Source organism: Oncorhynchus keta, chromosome 19, assembly GCF_023373465.1.
Source record: "Oncorhynchus keta strain PuntledgeMale-10-30-2019 chromosome 19, Oket_V2, whole genome shotgun sequence".
In the NCBI taxonomy this organism is placed as follows: domain Eukaryota; kingdom Metazoa; phylum Chordata; class Actinopteri; order Salmoniformes; family Salmonidae; genus Oncorhynchus; species Oncorhynchus keta.
In genome coordinates, this window is record NC_068439.1 from 84,320,649 (window position 1) to 84,341,572 (window position 20,924).

The 20,924-nt window shown below is 39.1% G+C and overlaps 1 protein-coding gene across 1 annotated transcript in view; it reads left to right on the forward strand.

The window, feature by feature from the left end:
• The first annotated feature begins 12,902 nt into the window (after window positions 1-12,902).
• The window catches only part of LOC118380539 (cerebral cavernous malformations protein 2 homolog), a 90,547-nt gene continuing 82,525 nt past the window's right edge, over window positions 12,903-20,924 (forward strand). Inside the window, 1 exon segment of the mRNA XM_052468986.1 lies at window positions 12,903-13,259. Within this exon segment, the coding sequence (XP_052324946.1) occupies window positions 13,230-13,259 (30 nt within the window). The 5' untranslated portion in view covers window positions 12,903-13,229.

Sequence of the window (20,924 nt, forward strand, 5' to 3'; positions counted from 1 at the left end):
TCTATTAATGATATCATGCCTGTCTATAGATGATATCATGTCTGTCTATAGATGATATCATGTCTGTCTATAGATGATATCATGTCTGTCTATTAATGATATCATGCCTGTCTATTAATGATATCAGGCCTGTCTATAGATGATATCATGTCTGTCTATTAATGATATCATGCCTGTCTATAGATGATATCATGCCTGTCTATTAATGATATCATGCCTGTCTATAGATGATATCATGTCTGTCTATTAATGATATCATGCCTGTCTATAGATGATATCATGCCTGTCTATAGATGATATCATGCCTGTCTATAGATGATATCATGTCTGTCTATAGATGATATCATGCCTGTCTATAGATGATATCATGTCTGTCTATAGATGATATCATGTCTGTCTATAGATGATATCATGCCTGTCTATAGATGATATCATGCCTGTCTATAGATGATATCATGCCTGTCTATTAATGATATCATGTCTGTCTATAGATGATATCATGTCTGTCTATAGATGATATCATGTCTGTCTATAGATGATATCATGTCTGTCTATTAATGATATCATGCCTGTCTATTAATGATATCATGCCTGTCTATAGATGATATCATGTCTGTCTATTAATGATATCATGCCTGTCTATTAATGATATCATGCCTGTCTATAGATGATATCATGCCTGTCTATTAATGATATCATGCCTGTCTATTAATGATATCATGCCTGTCTATAGATGATATCATGTCTGTCTATTAATGATATCATGCCTGTCTATTAATGATATCATGCCTGTCTATAGATGATATCATGTCTGTCTATTAATGATATCATGCCTGTCTATAGATGATATCATGCCTGTCTATTAATGATATCATGCCTGTCTATAGATGATATCATGTCTGTCTATTAATGATATCATGCCTGTCTATAGATGATATCATGCCTGTCTATAGATGATATCATGCCTGTCTATAGATGATATCATGTCTGTCTATAGATGATATCATGTCTGTCTATAGATGATATCATGCCTGTCTATAGATGATATCATGTCTGTCTATTAATGATATCATGTCTGTCTATAGATGATATCATGCCTGTCTATAGATGATATCATGCCTGTCTATTAATGATATCATGTCTGTCTATAGATGATATAATGTCTGTCTATAGATGATATCATGTCTGTCTATAGATGATATCATGTCTGTCTATAGATGATATCATGTCTGTCTATAGATGATATCATGCCTGTCTATAGATGATATCATGCCTGTCTATTAATGATATCATGTCTGTCTATTAATGATATCATGTCTGTCTATAGATGATATCATGTCTGTCTATTAATGATATCATGTCTGTCTTTAGATGATATCATGCCTGTCTATAGATGATATCATGCCTGTCTATTAATGATATCATGTCTGTCTATAGATGATATCATGTCTGTCTATAGATGATATCATGTCTGTCTATAGATGATATCATGTCTGTCTATAGATGATATCATGTCTGTCTATAGATGATATCATGTCTGTCTATAGATGATATCATGCCTGTCTATAGATGATATCATGCCTGTCTATAGATGATATAATGCCTGTCTATAGATGATATCATGCCTGTCTATTAATGATATCATGTCTGTCTATAGATGATATCATGCCTGTCTATAGATGATATCATGCCTGTCTATTAATGATATCATGTCTGTCTATAGATGATATCATGTCTGTCTATAGATGATATCATGTCTGTCTATAGATGATATCATGCCTGTCTATTAATGATATCATGTCTGTCTATAGATGATATCATGCCTGTCTATTAATGATATCATGTCTGTCTATAGATGATATCATGTCTGTCTATAGATGATATCATGTCTGTCTATAGATGATATCATGTCTGTCTATAGATGATATCATGTCTGTCTATAGATGATATCATGTCTGTCTATAGATGATATCATGCCTGTCTATAGATGATATCATGCCTGTCTATAGATGATATAATGCCTGTCTATAGATGATATCATGCCTGTCTATTAATGATATCATGTCTGTCTATAGATGATATCATGCCTGTCTATAGATGATATCATGCCTGTTCATCTATGACTATTAATGATATCATGTCTGTCTATAGATGATATCATGTCTGTCTATAGATGATATCATGTCTGTCTATAGATGATATCATGCCTGTCTATTAATGATATCATGTCTGTCTATAGATGATATCATGCCTGTCTATTAATGATATCATGCCTGTCTATAGATGATATCATGTCTGTCTATTAATGATATCATGTCTGTCTATAGATGATATCATGCCTGTCTATTAATGATATCATGTCTGTCTATAGATGATATCATGCCTGTCTATAGATGATATCATGCCTGTCTATTAATGATATCATGTCTGTCAATAGATGATATCATGCCTGTCTATAGATGATATCATGTCTGTCTATTAATGATATCATGTCTGTCTATAGATGATATCATGCCTGTCTATAGATGATATCATGCCTGTCTATTAATGATATCATGTCTGTCTATAGATGATATCATGTCTGTCTATAGATGATATCATGTTCTGTCTATAGATGATATCATGTCTACTATGTCTGTCTATAGATGATATCATGTCTGTCTATAGATGATATCATGTCTGTCTATAGATGATATCATGTCTGTCTATAGATGATATCATGCCTGTCTATAGATGATATCATGCCTGTCTATAGATGATATAATGCCTGTCTATAGATGATATCATGCCTGTCTATTAATGATATCATGTCTGTCTATAGATGATATCATGCCTGTCTATAGATGATATCATGCCTGTCTATTAATGATATCATGTCTGTCTATAGATGATATCATGTCTGTCTATAGATGATATCATGTCTGTCTATAGATGATATCATGCCTGTCTATTAATGATATCATGTCTGTCTATAGATGATATCATGCCTGTCTATTAATGATATCATGTCTGTCTATAGATGATATCATGTCTGTCTATAGATGATATCATGTCTGTCTATAGATGATATCATGTCTGTCTATAGATGATATCATGTCTGTCTATAGATGATATCATGTCTGTCTATAGATGATATCATGCCTGTCTATAGATGATATCATGCCTGTCTATAGATGATATAATGCCTGTCTATAGATGATATCATGCCTGTCTATTAATGATATCATGTCTGTCTATAGATGATATCATGCCTGTCTATAGATGATATCATGCCTGTCTATTAATGATATCATGTCTGTCTATAGATGATATCATGTCTGTCTATAGATGATATCATGTCTGTCTATAGATGATATCATGCCTGTCTATTAATGATATCATGTCTGTCTATAGATGATATCATGCCTGTCTATTAATGATATCATGCCTGTCTATAGATGATATCATGTCTGTCTATTAATGATATCATGTCTGTCTATAGATGATATCATGCCTGTCTATTAATGATATCATGTCTGTCTATAGATGATATCATGCCTGTCTATAGATGATATCATGCCTGTCTATTAATGATATCATGTCTGTCAATAGATGATATCATGCCTGTCTATAGATGATATCATGTCTGTCTATTAATGATATCATGTCTGTCTATAGATGATATCATGCCTGTCTATAGATGATATCATGCCTGTCTATTAATGATATCATGTCTGTCTATAGATGATATCATGTCTGTCTATAGATGATATCATGTCTGTCTATAGATGATATCATGTCTGTCTATAGATGATATCATGTCTGTCTATAGATGATATCATGTCTGTCTATAGATGATATCATGCCTGTCTATAGATGATATCATGTCTGTCTATTAATGATATCATGTCTGTCTATAGATGATATCATGCCTGTCTATTAATGATATCATGTCTGTCTATAGATGATATCATGCCTGTCTATAGATGATATCATGCCTGTCTATAGATGATATCATGTCTGTCTATTAATGATATCATGCCTGTCTATAGATGATATCATGCCTGTCTATAGATGATATCATGCCTGTCTATAGATGATATCATGTCTGTCTATAGATGATATCATGCCTGTCTATAGATGATATCATGTCTGTCTATAGATGATATCATGCCTGTCTATAGATGATATCATGCCTGTCTATAGATGATATCATGTCTGTCTATAGATGATATCATGTCTGTCTATAGATGATATCATGCCTGTCTATAGATGATATCATGTCTGTCTATAGATGATATCATGCCTGTCTATAGATGATATCATGCCTGTCTATAGATGATATCATGCCTGTCTATAGATGATATCATGTCTGTCTATAGATGACATCATGCCTGTCTATTAATGATATCATGTCTGTCTATAGATGATATCATGCCTGTCTATAGATGATATCATGTCTGTCTATTAATGATATCATGCCTGTCTATAGATGATATCATGCCTGTCTATAGATGATATAATGCCTGTCTATTAATGATATCATGTCTGTCTATTAATGATATCATGCCTGTCTATAGATGATATCATGCCTGTCTATAGATGATATAATGCCTGTCTATTAATGATATCATGTCTGTCTATTAATGATATCATGCCTGTCTATAGATGATATCATGCCTGTCTATAGATGATATCATGCCTGTCTATAGATGATATCATGCCTGTCTATTAATGATATCATGTCTGTCTATAGATGATATCATGTCTGTCTATAGATGATATCATGCCTGTCTATAGATGATATCATGCCTGTCTATAGATGATATCATGCCTGTCTATAGATGATATCATGCCTGTCTATTAATGATATCATGCCTGTCTATAGATGATATCATGCCTGTCTATAGATGATATAATGCCTGTCTATTAATGATATCATGCCTGTCTATTAATGATATCATGCCTGTCTATAGATGATATCATGCCTGTCTATAGATGATATAATGCCTGTCTATTAATGATATCATGCCTGTCTATTAATGATATCATGCCTGTCTATAGAAGGGAGAGATGTGAGTTGTTGGAGATGATCTCGAGGTTATATGCTGGAAATGGTGAATTAAGAAGATATTTCCCAAATTGCACCCTATTCCCGATGTAGTGCACTACTTTTGACCAGGGTCCATAGGGATTAGGTGCCATTTGTGATTCAATCAGCGATATAGTTATCAGGAGGTAGGGCTGTAGGCTTCCATAGGGATCTAGAAGGCCTCCTCTATCTTCAAATACAGTGAAGTGACATCAAGCCTTACGATAGGCTACCATCTGTGCTACCATCTGTGTCATAGACAACCATAAGTATTTCTTTCTATTTAAGGCCTACCTGTTTGACAGACAGAAGGAAGCTATTGGCTGATATATCCATAGATTTTGTCGGTCAATTTCTCCACCCACCATGCACTCTTTAAATAGCCTACCTCGGTGTCACTGAAGGCCTGTGAAGTTAAAACCAAGACTCAAATTGAAGGGTGTGAGAGGGTATGACATGGGCGACCTTTTCTTAGAGAAAATGGCACAAAGCACAGGCCTAGCCCTCGTTAGCTTAAGATTTTGAAGAAAATAACACGGATCCGATTATATAAAGTTATCTACAATGAATGGACAAAACACCTGCTCTTTCCATGATATCGACTGACCAGGTGAATCCAGGTGAAAGCTGTGATCCCTTACTGGTGTCACTGGTTACATCCACTTCAATCAGTGTAGATGACGGGCAGATCAAAGAAGGATTTTTAAGCATTGAGACAATTGAGACGTGGATTATGTATGTAATAATAATAATAAATAAATAATATGCCATTTAGCAGACGCTTTTATCCAAAGCGACTTACAGTCATGTGTGCATACATTCTACGTATGGGTGGTCCCGGGAATCGAACCCACTACCCTGGCGTTACAAGCGCCATGCTCTACCAACTGAGCTACAGAAGGACCACGTGTGTGTGTCGTTCAGAGGGTGAATGGGGCAAGACAACATGTTGAAGTGTCGTTGAACGGAGTATGGTAGTAGGTGCCCAGGTGCACCGGTTTGTGTCAAGAACACCAACGGTTTTCACGTTTAACAGTTTTCCCATGTTTATCAAGAACGGCCCACCCAAAGGATACACTGTCACGTGCCTCCTAATGGAGGGAGGTGCAGGAGAGCAAGGAAGTCCCAACTCAACTACAAACATGGGACTGAAAACATGCCCAAACGAGGTCGCGTCACACACAGGGAAATGAAGCGCGACACACGGAGGAGAAACCTCTACTCCAAAACATAAGACCAAACGGCACAACTGCCTTGAGGAAAAGAAACCCCGTGGTGCAGACACGCACCTCTCAATAACGTAACACCAGAAAACAATCCCGCACAAAAGACTAGCTGGCAGCGGAGGTAAATATACCCACCGAAATCAACAAATAAGACACAGGTGTAAACAATACAGACAGACACAAACGAAAAGGAAAAATGGATCGGTGGCAGCTAGTAGACCAGGCGACGACGACCGCCGAGCACCGCCCGAACAGGGAGAGGAGCCACCTTCGGCGGGAGCTAGTGGACCAGGCGACGACGACCGCCAAGCACCACCCGAACAGGGAGAGGGCCACCTTCGGTGGGAGCTAGTGGACCAGGCGACGACGACCGCCGAGCACCGCCCGAACAGGAGAGGAGCCACCTTCGGCGGGAGCTAGTGGACCAGGCGACGACGACCGCCGAGCACCGCCCGAACAGGGAGAGGAGCCACCTTCGGCGGGAGCTAGTGGACCAGGCGACGACGACCGCCAAGCACCACCCGAACAGGGAGGGCCACCTTCGGCGGGAGCCAGTGGACCAGGCGACGACGACCGCCGAGCACCGCCCGAACAGGAGAGGAGCCACCGGGCGGGAGCTAGTGGACCAGGCGACGACGACCGCCAAGCACCACCCGAACAGGAGAGGGCCACCTTCGGTGGGAGCTAGTGGACCAGGCGACGACGACCGCCGAGCACCGCCCGAACAGGGAAGGCCACCTTCGGTGGGAGCTAGTGGACCAGGCGACGACGACCGCCGAGCACCGCCCGAACAGGGAGAGGCCACCTTCGGTGGGAGCTAGTGGACCAGGCGGCAGCGACCGCCGAGCACCGCCCGAACAGGGAGGGCCACCTTCGGTGGGAGCTAGTGGACCAGGCGACGACGACCGCCGAGCACCGCCCCGAACAGGGAAGAGCCACCTTCGGTGGGAGCTAGTGGACCAGGCGCGACACCGCCGAGCACCGCCCAGAACAGGGAGAGGAGCCAACTTCGGTGGGAGCTAGTGGACCAGGCGACGACGACCGCCGAGCACCGCCCGAACAGGGAGAGGAGCCACCTTCGGTGGGAGCTAGTAGACCAGGCGACGACGACCGCCGAGCACCGCCCGAACAGGGAGAGGAGCCACCTTCGGTGGGAGCTAGTGGACCAGTCGACGACGACGACCGCCGAGCACCGCCCGAACAGGGAGAGGGCCACCTTCGGTGGGAGCTAGTGGACCAGGCGCGACGACCGCCGAGCACCGCCCGAACAGGGAGAGGGCCACCTTCGGTGGGAACTAGTGGACCAGGCGACGACGACCGCCGAGCACCGCCCGAACAGGGAGAGGGCCACCTTCGGTGGGAGCTAGTGGACCAGGCGACGACACCGCCGAGCACCGCCCAGAACAGGGAGAGGAGCCACCTTCGGTGGGAGCTAGTAGACCAGGCGACGACGACCGCCGAGCACCGCCCGAACAGGGAGAGGAGCCACCTTCGTTGGGAGCTAGTGGACCAGGCGACGACACCGCCGAGCACCGCCCAGAACAGGGAGAGGAGCCACCTTCGGTGGGAGCTAGTGGACCAGGCGACGACGACCGCCGAGCACCGCCCGAACAGGGAGAGGAGCCACCTTCGGTGGGAGCTAGTAGACGAGGCGACGACGACCGCCGAGCACCGCCCGAACAGGGAGAGGAGCCACCTTCGGTGGGAGCTAGTAGACCAGGCGACGACGACCGCCGAGCACCGCCCGAACAGGGAGAGGAGCCACCTTCGGTGGGAGCTAGTGGACCAGTCGACGACGACGACCGCCGAGCACCGCCCGAACAGGGAGAGGAGCCACCTTCGGTGGGAGCTAGTGGACCAGGCGACGACGACCGCCGAGCACCGCCTGAACAGGGAGAGAGCCACCTTCGGTGGGAGCTAGTGGACCAGGCGACGACGACCGCCGAGCACCGCCCGAACAGGAGAGGAGCCACCTTCGGTGGGAGCTAGTAGACCAGGCGACGACGACCACCGAGCACCGCCCAGAACAGGGAGAGGAGCCACCTTCGGTGGGAGCTAGTGGACCAGGCGACGACGACCGCCGAGCACCGCCCGAACAGGAGAGGGCCACCCGGTGGGAGCTAGTGGACGAGGCGACAACGACCGCCGAGCACCGCCCGAACAGGGAGAGGGCCACCTTCGGTGGGAGCTAGTGGACCAGGCGAGACGACTGCCGAGCACCGCCCGAACAGGGAGAGGAGCCACCTTCGGTGGGAGCTAGTGGACCAGGCTACGACGACCGCCGAGCACCGCCCGAACAGGGAGAGGAGCCACCGTCGGTGGGAGCTAGTGGACCAGGCGACAACAACCGCAGAGCACCGCCCAGAATAGGGAGAGGAGCCACCTTCGGTGGGAGCTAGTGGACCAGGCGACGACGACCGCCGAGCACCGCCCAGAATAGGGAGAGGAGCCACCTTCGGTGGGAGCTAGTAGACGAGGCGACGACACCGCCGAGCACCGCCCAGAACAGGAAGAGGAGCCACCTTCGGTGGAAGACGTGACAAACACAACCACCTTGAAACAACTGTGAGATGTTTTGGACCAGCATCCCTGTGGAACGCTTTCAACACACTGCAGAGTTCATCCCAATGAATTGAGGCTGTTCTGAGAGCAAGAAAAATAGGGGTGCAGCTCAATATTAGGAAGGTGTTCATAATGTTTTGGACACTCAGTGTGATTTGGTCCACAGTGTTTTATGGTAGAAATCACCTGTAAAATACCCAGGAAAGACTCCGATGTTTTGTCTATATCACTGTTTTGTTGCATTGACATTCAGAGGTTGACTTTGAATGGGAAGTAATCTAAGATGTTTCAACTCAGACAGCTTTTAGGGAAATATCTTCTCTCGTTGCGTTAAACCACAGAAGAAGAGTAACCAGCGGTTAAACCACAGAAGAAGAGTAACCAGCGGTTAAACCACAGAAGAAGAGTAACCAGCGGTTAAAGCACAGAAGAAGAGTAACCAGTGGTTAAACCACAGAAGAAGAGTAACCAGCGGTTAAACCACAGAAGAAGAGTAACCAGCGGTTAAACCACAGAAGAAAGAGTAACCAGTGGTTAAACCACAGAAGAAGAGTAACCAGCGGTTAAACCACAGAAGAAGAGTAACCAGCGGTTAAACCACAGAAGAAGAGTAACCAGCGGTTAAACCACAGAAGAAGAGTAACCAGCGGTTAAAGCTGCATCATGAGGACTACTCTGTCTGGGGTGGAAAGGTAGGCTACTCTGTCTGGGGTGGAAAGGTAGGCCTACTCTGTCTGGGGGTGGAAAGGTAGGCCTACTCTGTCTGGGGTGGAAAGGTAGGTTCTACTCTGTCTGGGGTAGAAAGGTAGGTCTACTCTGTCTGGGGTGGAAAGGTAGGTCCTACTCTGTCTGGGGTGGAAAGGTAAGCCCTACTCTGTCTGGGGTGGAAAGGTAGGTCTACTCTGTCTGGGGTGGAAAGGTAGGTCTACTCTGTCTGGGGTGGAAAGGTAGGTCTACTCTGTCTGGGGTGGAAAGGTAGGTCTACTCTGTCTGGGGTGGAAAGGTAGACCTACTCTGTCTGGGGTGGAAAGGTAGGTCTACTCTGTCTGGGGTGGAAAGGTAGGTTCTACTCTGTCTGGGGTGGAAAGGTAGGTCTACTCTGTCTGGGGTGGAAAGGCAGGTCTACTCTGTCTGGGGTGGAAAGGTAGACCTACTCTGTCTGGGGTGGAAAGGTAGGTTCTACTCTGTCTGGGGTGAAAGGTAGACCTACTCTGTCTGGGGTGGAAATGTAGGTCTACTTTGTCTGGGGTGGAAAGGTAGGTCTACTTTGTCTGGGGTGGAAAGGTAGGTTCTACTCTGTCTGGGGTGGAAAGGTAGGTTCTACTCTGTCTGGGGTGGAAAGGTAGACCTACTCTGTCTGGGGTGGAAAGGTAGGTCTACTTTGTCTGGGGTGGAAAGGTAGGTTCTACTCTGTCTGGGGTGGAAAGGTAGGTTCTACTCTGTCTGGGGTGGAAATGTAGGTCTACTTTGTCAAAAGGTAGGTCTACTTTGTCTGGGGTAGAAAGGTAGGTCTACTTTGTCTGGGGTAGAAAGGTAGGTCTACTCTGTCTGTGGTGGAAAGGTAGACCCTGCTCTGTCTGGGGTGGAAAGGTAGACCCTGCTCTGTCTGGGGTGGAAGGTAGGTCTACTCTGTCTGGGGTGGAAAGGTAGGTCTACTCTGTCTGGGGTGGAAAGGTAGGTCCTACTCTGTCTGGGGTGGAAAGGTAGGTCTACTTTGTCTGGGGTGGAAAGGTAGGTCTACTTTGTCTGGGGTAGAAAGGTAGGTTCTACTCTGTCTGGGGTGGAAAGGTAGACCCTGCTCTGTCTGGGGTGGAAAGGTAGACCCTGCTCTGTCTGGGGTGGAAAGGTAGGTCTACTTTGTCTGGGGTGGAAAGGTAGGTCTACTTTGTCTGGGGTAGAAAGGTAGGTCTACTTTGTCTGGGGTAGAAAGGTAGGTTCTACTCTGTCTGGGGTGGAAAGGTAGACCCTGCTCTGTCTGGGGTGGAAAGGTAGGTCTACTTTGTCTGGGGTGGAAAGGTAGGTCTACTTTGTCTGGGGTAGAAAGGTAGGTCTACTTTGTCTGGGGTGGAAAGGTAGGTTCTACTCTGTCTGGGGTGGAAAGGTAGGTTCTACTCTGTCTGGGGTGGAAATGTAGGTCTACTTTGTCTGGGGTGGAAAGGTAGGTCTACTTTGTCTGGGGTAAAAAGGTAGGTCTACTTTGTCTGGGGTAGAAAGGTAGGCCTACTCTGTCTGGGGTGGAAAGGTAGGGGGTGGAAAGGTAGACCTACTCTGTCTGGGGTGGAAAGGTAGGTTCTACTCTGTCTGGGGTGGAAAGGTAGGTTCTACTCTGTCTGGGGTGGAAAGGTAGGTCTACTTTGTCTGGGGTGGAAAGGTAGACCCTGCTCTGTCTGGGGTGGAAAGGCAGGTCTACTTTGTCTGGGGTGGAAAGGTAGGTTCTACTCTGTCTGGGGTGGAAAGGTAGGTCTACTCTGTCTGGGGTGGAAAGGTAGGGGGGTGGAAAGGTAGACCTACTCCTAGGTTCTACTCTGTCTGGGGTGGAAAGGTAGGTTCTACTCTGTCTGGGGTGGAAAGGTAGGTTCTACTCTGTCTGGGGTGGAAAGGTAGGTTCACCTGTCTGGGGTGGAAAGGTAGGTTCTACTCTGTCTGGGGTGGAAAGGCAGGTTCTACTCTGTCTGGGGTGGAAAGGTAGGTTCTACTCTGTCTGGGATGGAAAGGTAGGTTCTACTCTGTCTGGGGTGGAAAGGTAGACCCTGCTCTGTCTGGGGTGGAAAGGTAGACCCTGCTCTGTCTGGGGTGGAAAGGTAGGTCTACTTTGTCTGGGGTGGAAAGGTAGGTCTACTTTGTCTGGGGTAGAAAGGTAGGTCTACTTTGTCTGGGGTAGAAAGGTAGGTTCTACTCTGTCTGGGGTGGAAAGGTAGACCCTGCTCTGTCTGGGGTGGAAAGGTAGGTCTACTTTGTCTGGGGTGGAAAGGTAGGTCTACTTTGTCTGGGGTAGAAAGGTAGGTCTACTTTGTCTGGGGTGGAAAGGTAGGTTCTACTCTGTCTGGGGTGGAAAGGTAGGTTCTACTCTGTCTGGGGTGGAAATGTAGGTCTACTTTGTCTGGGGTGGAAAGGTAGGTCTACTTTGTCTGGGGTAAAAGGTAGGTCTACTTTGTCTGGGGTAGAAAGGTAGGCCTACTCTGTCTGGGGTGGAAAGGTAGGGGGTGGAAAGGTAGACCTACTCTGTCTGGGGTGGAAAGGTAGGTTCTACTCTGTCTGGGGTGGAAAGGTAGGTTCTACTCTGTCTGGGGTGGAAAGGTAGGTCTACTTTGTCTGGGGTGGAAAGGTAGACCCTGCTCTGTCTGGGGTGGAAAGGTAGGTCTACTTTGTCTGGGGTGGAAAGGTAGGTTCTACTCTGTCTGGGGTGGAAAGGTAGGTCTACTCTGTCTGGGGTGGAAAGGTAGGGGTGGAAAGGTAGACCTACTCTGTCTGGGGTGGAAAGGTAGGTTCTACTCTGTCTGGGGTGGAAAGGTAGGTTCTACTCTGTCTGGGGTGGAAAGGTAGGTTCTACTCTGTCTGGGGTGGAAAGGTAGGTTCTACTCTGTCTGGGGTGGAAAGGTAGGTTCTACTCTGTCTGGGGTGGAAAGGTAGGTTCTACTCTGTCTGGGGTGGAAAGGTAGGTTCTACTCTGTCTGGGATGGAAAGGTAGGTTCTACTCTGTCTGGGGTGGAAAGGTAGGTTCTACTCTGTCTGGGGTAGAAAGGTGGGTCTAACTTTTGAAAGGACCATACTCAGATTCCTTAAAAATATCTTAGATAGAATTATTTGCAAACAGGGACAGTTTCGTTGCAAACAAGACACAGTGATTTGGCATTGGATAAATATGATAAAATGAATGAATCCCTTCCTCCCAGTCCGTGGGCCTTGTCAGTAGTATTTTTCTATTATCCCTCTTGGTTTTAATTTTTGTATCACAAAAAAATGTAAGGTGACTGATCACTTCCGCACAGTAGGTGGCAGCATGCACAAACAAAATGTGCTGAACACCATGACACCGAAGAAGAACACTCAAAATGGCGACACGGTAGAAAAGTTCATGCTGTTTTGTCTGTTTTTTATTCCCCCTTATCTTTTCCATGTAGTCGTTTTAATAATAATACCAAGTCACTGCTATCTGACATAAGGAAATAAAGTGTTTTTTTGTGTTTTTTTGACAACGCGAGAATTGAATGTTATCGAAGTTACAAACTGTTATTATTCCACACATTTTATGATCACAGGAGGCCCACTCGCTATGCTATTTGTTTTTATTTTTTACTTTGGGTTGGAAATGTCAAAGATTATCAGTGTGTCTCTAAGAGAGTTGTCATGAAGAGGATCAACACTTAGAAATGGAAGAGGATGTGAAGAAAGTGAAAAAGGTACGTGACTAACTTTATTAGTTAGTTAGTTAAGTGTGGTAGAAACAGGCTTGGTTTCAGGGCGTCGTTTTTCTCTCTCTTGTTTCGTGATTGTCATCATTATACTTTTGTAACTGAATAAAAAACGTCACGTTATGTCGCTACAATTCTGGCCGATATTTCTCTAAATGCGCCTTGTGTCATTTCTACAAAATAGTAAATAAACGTCCTTTGCGCAGTTTATATACCGTGTCAGGGTGGTAACATTTAATGTCTTTCTCACACTTGGCCACAAAGTTAAGAAAACCTCAATGATGTCGGTAACTTGCATTTTGAAAACATCATTCATGCTCAACCAAGCTGGACTCGGGGGTAGATGTAAATATACATGTGTCTTCCTCCATTTAGTATGTGTTGTTACATTTAGTATGTGTTGTTACATTTAGTATGTGTTGTTACATTTAGTATGTGTTGTTACATTTAGTATGTGTTGTTACATTTAGTATGTGTTGTTACATTTAGTATGTGTTGTTACATTTAGTATGTGTTCTGTGTTGTTACATTTAGTATGTGTTCTGTGTTGTTACATTTAGTATGTGCTGTTACATTTAGTATGTGTTGTTACATTTAGTATGTGTTGTTACATTTAGTATGTGTTGTTACATTTAGTATGTGTCATGTGTTGTTACATTTAGTATGTGTTTTGTGTTGTTACATTTAGTATGTGTTGTTACATTTAGTATGTGTTGTTACATTTTATGTGTTGTGTGTTGTTACATTTAGTATGTGTTCTGTGTTGTTACATTTAGTATGTGTTCTGTGTTGTTACATTTAGTATGTGTTGTTACATTTAGTATGTGTTGCTGTTACATTTAGTATGTGTCTGTGTTGTTACATTTAGTATGTGTTGTTACATTTAGTATGTGTTGTTACATTTAGTATGTGTTCTGTGTTTACATTTAGTATGTGTTTCATTTAGTATGTTTGTTACATTTAGTATGTGTTGTGTTTGTTACATTTAGTATGTGTGTTGTTACATTTAGTATGTGTTCTGTGTTGTTACATTTAGTATGTGTTCTGTGTTGTTACATTTAGTATGTGTTCTGTGTTGTTACATTTAGTATGTGTTGTTACATTTAGTATGTGTTACATTTAGTATGTGTTGTTACATTTAGTATGTGTTCTGTGTTGTTACATTTAGTATGTGTTGTTACATTTAGTATGTGTTCTGTGTTGTTACATTTAGTATGTGTTGTTACATTTAGTATGTGTTGTTACATTTAGTATGTGTTCTGTGTTGTTACATTTAGTATGTGTTGTGTGTTGTTACATTTAGTATGTGTTGTTACATTTAGTATGTGTTGTTACATTTAGTATGTGTTGTTACATTTAGTATGTGTTGTTACATTTAGTATGTGTTGTTACATTTAGTATGTGTTGTTACATTTAGTATGTGTTGTTACATTTAGTATGTGTTCTGTGTTGTTACATTTAGTATGTGTTGTTACATTTAGTATGTGTTGTTACATTTAGTATGTGTTGTTACATTTAGTATGTGTTGTTACATTTAGTATGTGTTGTTACATTTAGTATGTGTTGTTACATTTAGTATGTGTTGTTACATTTAGTATGTGTTGTTACATTTAGTATGTGTTGTTACATTTAGTATGTGTTCTGTGTTATTACATTTAGTATGTGTTGTGTGTTGTTACATTTAGTATGTGTTGTGTGTTGTTACATTTAGTATGTGTTGTTACATTTAGTATGTGTTGTTACATTTAGTATGTGTTGTTACATTTAGTATGTGTTGTTACATTTAGTATGTGTTGTTACATTTAGTATGTGTTGTTACATTTAGTATGTGTTGTTACATTTAGTATGTGTTGTGTGTTGTTACATTTAGTATGTGTTCTGTATGTGTTGTTACATTTAGTATGTGTTGTTACATTTAGTATGTGTTGTTACATTTAGTATGTGTTGTTACATTTAGTATGTGTTGTTACATTTAGTATGTGTTATGTGTTGTTACATTTAGTATGTGTTGTTACATTTAGTATGTGTTGTTACATTTAGTATGTGTTGTTACATTTAGTATGTGTTTTGTGTTGTTACATTTAGTATGTGTTGTTACATTTAGTATGTGTTGTTACATTTAGTATGTGTTGTTACATTTAGTATGTGTTCATTTAGTATGTGTTGTTACATTTAGTATGTGTTCTGTGTTGTTACATTTAGTATGTGTTGTTACATTTAGTATGTGTTGTTACATTTAGTATGTGTTTTGTGTTGTTACATTTAGTATGTGTTGTTACATTTAGTATGTGTTGTTACATTTAGTATGTGTTGTTACATTTAGTATGTGTTGTGTGTTGTTACATTTAGTATGTGTTCTGTGTTGTTACATTTAGTATGTGTTGTTACATTTAGTATGTGTTGTTACATTTAGTATGTGTTGTTACATTTAGTATGTGTTGTTACATTTAGTATGTGTTGTTACATTTAGTATGTGTTGTTACATTTAGTATGTGTTCTGTGTTGTTACATTTAGTATGTGTTGTTACATTTAGTATGTGTTGTTACATTTAGTATGTGTTCTGTGTTGTTACATTTAGTATGTGTTGTTACATTTAGTATGTGTTGTTACATTTAGTATGTGTTGTTACATTTAGTATGTGTTTTGTGTTGTTACATTTAGTATGTTACATTTTATGTGTTGTTACATTTAGTATGTGTTCTGTGTTGTTACATTTAGTATGTGTTGTTACATTTAGTATGTGTTGTTACATTTAGTATGTGTTGTGTGTTGTTACATTTAGTATGTGTTGTTACATTTAGTATGTGTTGTTACATTTAGTATGTGTTGTTACATTTAGTATGTGTTGTTACATTTAGTATGTGTTGTTACATTTAGTATGTGTTGTGTGTTGTTACATTTAGTATGTGTTCTGTGTTGTTACATTTAGTATGTGTTGTTACATTTAGTATGTGTTTTGTGTTGTTACATTTAGTATGTGTTTTGTTACATTTAGTATGTGTTGTTACATTTAGTATGTGTTCTGTGTTGTTACATTTAGTATGTGTTGTTACATTTAGTATGTGTTGTTACATTTAGTATGTGTTGTGTGTTGTTACATTTAGTATGTGTTGTTACATTTAGTATGTGTTGTGTGTTGTTACATTTAGTATGTGTTGTTACATTTAGTATGTGTTGTTACATTTAGTATGTGTTGTGTGTTGTTACATTTAGTATGTGTTGTTACATTTAGTATGTGTTGTTACATTTAGTATGTGTTGTTACATTTAGTATGTGTTTTGTGTTGTTACATTTAGTATGTGTTGTTACATTTAGTATGTGTTGTTACATTTAGTATGTGTTTTGTGTTGTTACATTTAGTATGTGTTGTTACATTTAGTATGTGTTCTGTGTTGTTACATTTAGTATGTGTTTTGTTACATTTAGTATGTGTTGTTACATTTAGTATGTGTTGTTACATTTAGTATGTGTTGTTACATTTAGTATGTGTTGTTACATTTAGTATGTGTTGTTACATTTAGTATGTGTTGTTACATTTAGTATGTGTTGTGTTTTGTTACATTTAGTATGTGTTGTTACATTTAGTATGTGTTCTGTGTTGTTACATTTAGTATGTGTGTTGTTACATTTAGTATGTGTTTTGTTACATTTAGTATGTGTTGTTACATTTAGTATGTGTTTTGTGTTGTTACATTTAGTATGTGTTGTTACATTTAGTATGTGTTTTGTGTTGTTACATTTAGTATGTGTTGTTACATTTAGTATGTGTTGTTACATTTAGTATGTGTTGTGTTTTGTTACATTTAGTATGTGTTGTTACATTTAGTATGTGTTCTGTTTTGTTACATTTAGTATGTGTGTTGTTACATTTAGTATGTGTTTTGTGTTGTTACATTTAGTATATGTTGTTACATTTAGTATGTGTTGTGTGTTGTTACATTTAGTATGTGTTCTGTGTTGTTACATTTAGTATGTGTTGTTACATTTAGTATGTGTTGTTACATTTAGTATGTGTTGTTACATTTAGTATGTGTTGTTACATTTAGTATGTGTTGTGTGTTGTTACATTTAGTATGTGTTGTTACATTTAGTATATGTTGTTACATTTAGTATGTGTTGTGTGTTGTTACATTTAGTATGTGTTGTGTGTTGTTACATTTAGTATATGTTGTTACATTTAGTATATGTTGTTACATTTAGTATGTGTTGTTACATTTAGTATGTGTTGTTACATTTAGTATGTGTTGTGTGTTGTTACATTTAGTATGTGTTGTTACATTTAGTATGTGTTGTTACATTTAGTATGTGTTGTTACATTTAGTATGTGTTCTGTGTTGTTACATTTAGTATGTGTTGTTACATTTAGTATGTGTTGTTACATTTAGTATGTGTTGTTACATTTAGTATGTGTTCTGTGTTGTTACATTTAGTATGTGTTGTTACATTTAGTATGTGTTGTTACATTTAGTATGTGTTGTGTGTTGTTACATTTAGTATGTGTTGTTACATTTAGTATGTGTTTTGTGTTGTTACATTTAGTATGTGTTGTTACATTTAGTATGTGTTTTGTGTTGTTACATTTAGTATGTGTTGTTACATTTAGTATGTGTTGTTACATTTAGTATGTGTTGTTACATTTAGTATGTGTTGTTACATTTAGTATGTGTTGTTACATTTAGTATGTGTTGTTACATTTAGTATGTGTTCTGTGTTGTTACATTTAGTATGTGTTGTTACATTTAGTATGTGTTGTGTGTTGTTACATTTAGTATGTGTTGTTACATTTAGTATATGTTGTTACATTTAGTATGTGTTGTTACATTTAGTATGTGTTGTGTGTTGTTACATTTAGTATGTGTTGTGTGTTGTTACATTTAGTATGTGTTGTGTGTTGTTACATTTAGTATGTGTTGTTACATTTAGTATGTGTTGTTACATTTAGTATGTGTTGTGTGTTGTTACATTTAGTATGTGTTGTTACATTTAGTATGTGTTGTTACATTTAGTATGTGTTGTGTGTTGTTACATTTAGTATGTGTTCTGTGTTGTTACATTTAGTATGTGTTGTGTGTTGTTACATTTAGTATGTGTTGTTACATTTAGTATGTGTTGTTACATTTAGTATGTGTTGTGTGTTGTTACATTTAGTATGTGTTGTTACATTTAGTATGTGTTGTTACATTTAGTATGTGTTATGTGTTGTTACATTTAGTATGTGTTGTTACATTTAGTATGTGTTGTTACATTTAGTATGTGTTGTTACATTTAGTATGTGTTGTGTGTTGTTACATTTAGTATGTGTTGTTACATTTAGTATGTGTTCTGTGTTGTTACATTTAGTATGTGTTGTTACATTTAGTATGTGTTGTTACATTTAGTATGTGTTGTTACATTTAGTATGTGTTGTTACATTTAGTATGTGTTGTGTGTTGTTACATTTAGTATGTGTTGTTACATTTAGTATGTGTTGTTACATTTAGTATGTGTTGTTACATTTAGTATGTGTTTTGTGTTGTTACATTTAGTATGTGTTGTTACATTTAGTATGTGTTGTTACATTTAGTATGTGTTTTGTGTTGTTACATTTAGTATGTGTTGTTACATTTAGTATGTGTTCTGTGTTGTTACATTTAGTATGTGTTTTGTTACATTTAGTATGTGTTGTTACATTTAGTATGTGTTTTGTGTTGTTACATTTAGTATGTGTTGTTACATTTAGTATGTGTTTTGTGTTGTTACATTTAGTATGTGTTGTTACATTTAGTATGTGTTGTGTGTTGTTACATTTAGTATGTGTTGTTACATTTAGTATGTGTTGTTACATTTAGTATGTGTTTTGTGTTGTTACATTTAGTATGTGTTTTGTTACATTTAGTATGTGTTGTTACATTTAGTATGTGTTGTGTGTTGTTACATTTAGTATGTGTTGTTACATTTAGTATGTGTTTTGTGTTGTTACATTTAGTATGTGTTGTTACATTTAGTATGTGTTGTTACATTTAGTATGTGTTGTGTTTTGTTACATTTAGTATGTGTTGTTACATTTAGTATGTGTTCTGTGTTGTTACATTTAGTATGTGTGTTGTTACATTTAGTATGTGTTTTGTGTTGTTACATTTAGTATGTGTTTTGTTACATTTAGTATGTGTTGTTACATTTAGTATGTGTTTTGTGTTGTTACATTTAGTATGTGTTGTTACATTTAGTATGTGTTGTTACATTTAGTATGTGTTGTTGTTACATTTAGTATGTGTTGTTACATTTAGTATGTGTTGTTACATTTAGTATGTGTTGTTACATTTAGTATGTGTTGTGTGTTGTTACATTTAGTATGTGTTGTTACATTTAGTATGTGTTGTTACATTTAGTATGTGTTACTGTGTTGTTACATTTAGTATGTGTTGTTACATTTAGTATGTGTTGTTACATTTAGTATGTGTTGTTACATTTAGTATGTGTTGTTACATTTAGTATGTGTTGTTACATTTAGTATGTGTTCTGTGTTGTTACATTTAGTATGTGTTGTTACATTTAGTATGTGTTGTTACATTTAGTATGTGTTATGTGTTGTTACATTTAGTATGTGTTGTTACATTTAGTATGTGTTCATTTAGTATGTGTTGTTACATTTAGTATGTGTTGTTACATTTAGTATGTGTTTGTGTTGTTACATTTAGTATGTGTTGTTACATTTAGTATGTGTTGTTACATTTAGTATGTGTTGTTACATTTAGTATGTGTTTTGTGTTGTTACATTTAGTATGTGTTGTTACATTTAGTATGTGTTACATTTAGTATGTGTTGTTACATTTAGTATGTGTTGTTACATTTAGTATGTGTTCTGTGTTGTTACATTTAGTATGTGTTGTGTGTTGTTACATTTAGTATGTGTTGTTACATTTAGTATATGTTTTGTGTTGTTACATTTAGTATGTGTTGTTACATTTAGTATGTGTTCTAGTATGTGTGTTGTTACATTTAGTATGTTAGTATGTGTTCTGTGTTGTTACATTTAGTATGTGTTGTTCTGTGTTGTTACATTTAGTATGTGTTACATTTAGTATGTGTTGTTACATTTAGTATGTGTTCTGTGTTGTTACATTTAGTATGTGTTCTGTTTTGTTACATTTAGTATGTGTTGTTACATTTAGTATGTGTTTTGTGTGTTACATTTAGTCTGTGTTGTTACATTTAGTATGTGTTGTTACATTTAGTATGTGTTGTGTTACATTTAGTATGTGTTGTTACATTTAGTATGTGTTCTGTGTTGTTACATTTAGTATGTGTTTTACATTTAGTATGTGGATGTGTTGTTACATTTAGTATGTTTGTTACATTTAGTAGTTACATTTAGTATGTGTTGTTACATTTAGTATGTGTTGTTACATTTAGTATGTGTTGTTACATTTAGTATGTGTTCATTTAGTATGTGTTGTTACATTTAGTATGTGTTGTGTGTTGTTACATTTAGTATGTGTTCATTTAGTATGTGTTACATTTAGTATGTGTTCTGTGTTGTTACATTTAGTATGTGTTGTTACATTTAGTATGTTGTTACATTTAGTATGTGTTGTTACATTTAGTATGTGTTGTTACATTTAGTATGTTGTTCATTTAGTATGTGTTGTTACATTTAGTATGTGTTGTTACAT